A 1405-nucleotide genomic window follows, 5' to 3' on the forward strand; every position below is an offset into this window, starting at 1 on the left:
AAGTGAAGGGCGGGGTATAAATCCAATCTCTTCTTCTTCTTCTTCTTCTTCTACTGCATACATTAGTTTGCTCTGGAGCCATCCCTTCCTGAGCTCAGACAAAAATGGGTGAGCCGGAGGCTAAAAAACTGTGAGCTGGCCCACACTAACTCAGCTTAGAGGGAACACTGGATGGAACTACAGGGTCGGTCTGGTTCACACATGCGGGAAAAGCAGTGGGAGGCTGGACTTAAGTTCAGAGCCAGCTTGGTGTAGCAGTTAAGAGCAGCGGCCTCTAACCTGGAGAACCGGTTTGATTCCCCACTCCTCCACATGAAGCCTGCTGGGCCAGTCACGGTTCTCTCCGAACTCTCTCAGCCCCACCTACCTCACAAGGTGCCTGTAGTGCAGAGAGGAAGGGAAGGTGATTGCAAGCCACTCTGAGACTCCTCAGGGTACGGAAAAGCGGGGTATAAAAACCAACTCCTCCACTCCCCTGTGTTCCCCGCAAACAGAAAACAGTGCGGCCAAAGCCAAGAGAAGGGGCAGGACCTGCTTTCCCCTTGCCGAGCTGGCTTTCCATGTGGAGGGTGGACAGTTCGAAGTGGAATCGGCCCCCACCCCCAGTCTGAACCGCGCCGACCAACACGTCCTTACTAAGAGAAAAGAACAACGCATATTCTCACACGTCACCTTTCCAAAGTGGCCCCGACCCAGCATGGCAAGACAGCAGAAGTCCTCGAGCTGGGTGGTCTTCTTCCTGTTGGCGGAGAAAAGCATGGCTGAGGCAGCGCGCAACAAAAAGGTCCCAGGGAGCAAAACCGATTCAGGGTTAGGGCAGTCTTCAACAGAGGAGGAGGAAGAGGAGAAGAAAAGGCTCTGAGAGTCAAAGAAAAGAAAAGAAAAGAAAAGTGACCAAGAATAGCTCTAAAGGGGACCGGAGAGTGGAAGGGAAGGCATCGAAAGAGGCAAGGAAGATCCAGATCAGCACAGAACACCAGCCAGCGTTATAAAGGAATGAGTGCTGGAGGGAAAGGAAGAAAAGAGAGAACGCACAGCTAAAGCTGACAGATGCCCTAGAACATTTTGTGGACCACAAGCTGTTACCAAGGAAACTCTGGAGTAAATTCCAAGAACTTGGTGATGAGTATTAGTGTGTGTGTGTGGGGGGGGGAATCAGACCGCTAAAAGCATAGTCCAGAACAATCCTAACACAAAAGGCAAAAGAAAAGCATAATTATCCTTGGATAAAGGGGACCACCGGGAGGGAAACGATCGTCCAGATCTGTTATCGGGTGCAATACTGGAGGCACCGGATATTAGGGCACCCTGGCTCTGAAGTCCTCATTCCCCAAAAGCTGCGGGAAAACTCAACAGGACAGCAAAGGAAGGAGAAGGGGCCATTCTAGAACCCAAAAGTTTCTTC

General features: G+C 51.2%; 1 protein-coding gene across 1 annotated transcript in view; it reads right to left on the bottom strand.

Annotated features, from left to right (window-relative positions):
* Positions 1 to 1405, bottom strand: part of PKN3 (protein kinase N3) — a 59804-nt gene that overhangs the window by 18262 nt on the left and 40137 nt on the right. The window contains exon 15 of the mRNA XM_015426456.1: positions 673 to 739. Within this exon, the coding sequence (XP_015281942.1) occupies positions 673 to 739 (67 nt within the window). The remainder of the gene's footprint in view (positions 1 to 672; positions 740 to 1405) is intronic.

This window comes from Gekko japonicus, unplaced genomic scaffold (assembly GCF_001447785.1).
Source record: "Gekko japonicus isolate JY-2015 unplaced genomic scaffold, Gekko_japonicus_V1.1 scaffold1064, whole genome shotgun sequence".
Lineage (NCBI taxonomy): Eukaryota > Metazoa > Chordata > Lepidosauria > Squamata > Gekkonidae > Gekko > Gekko japonicus.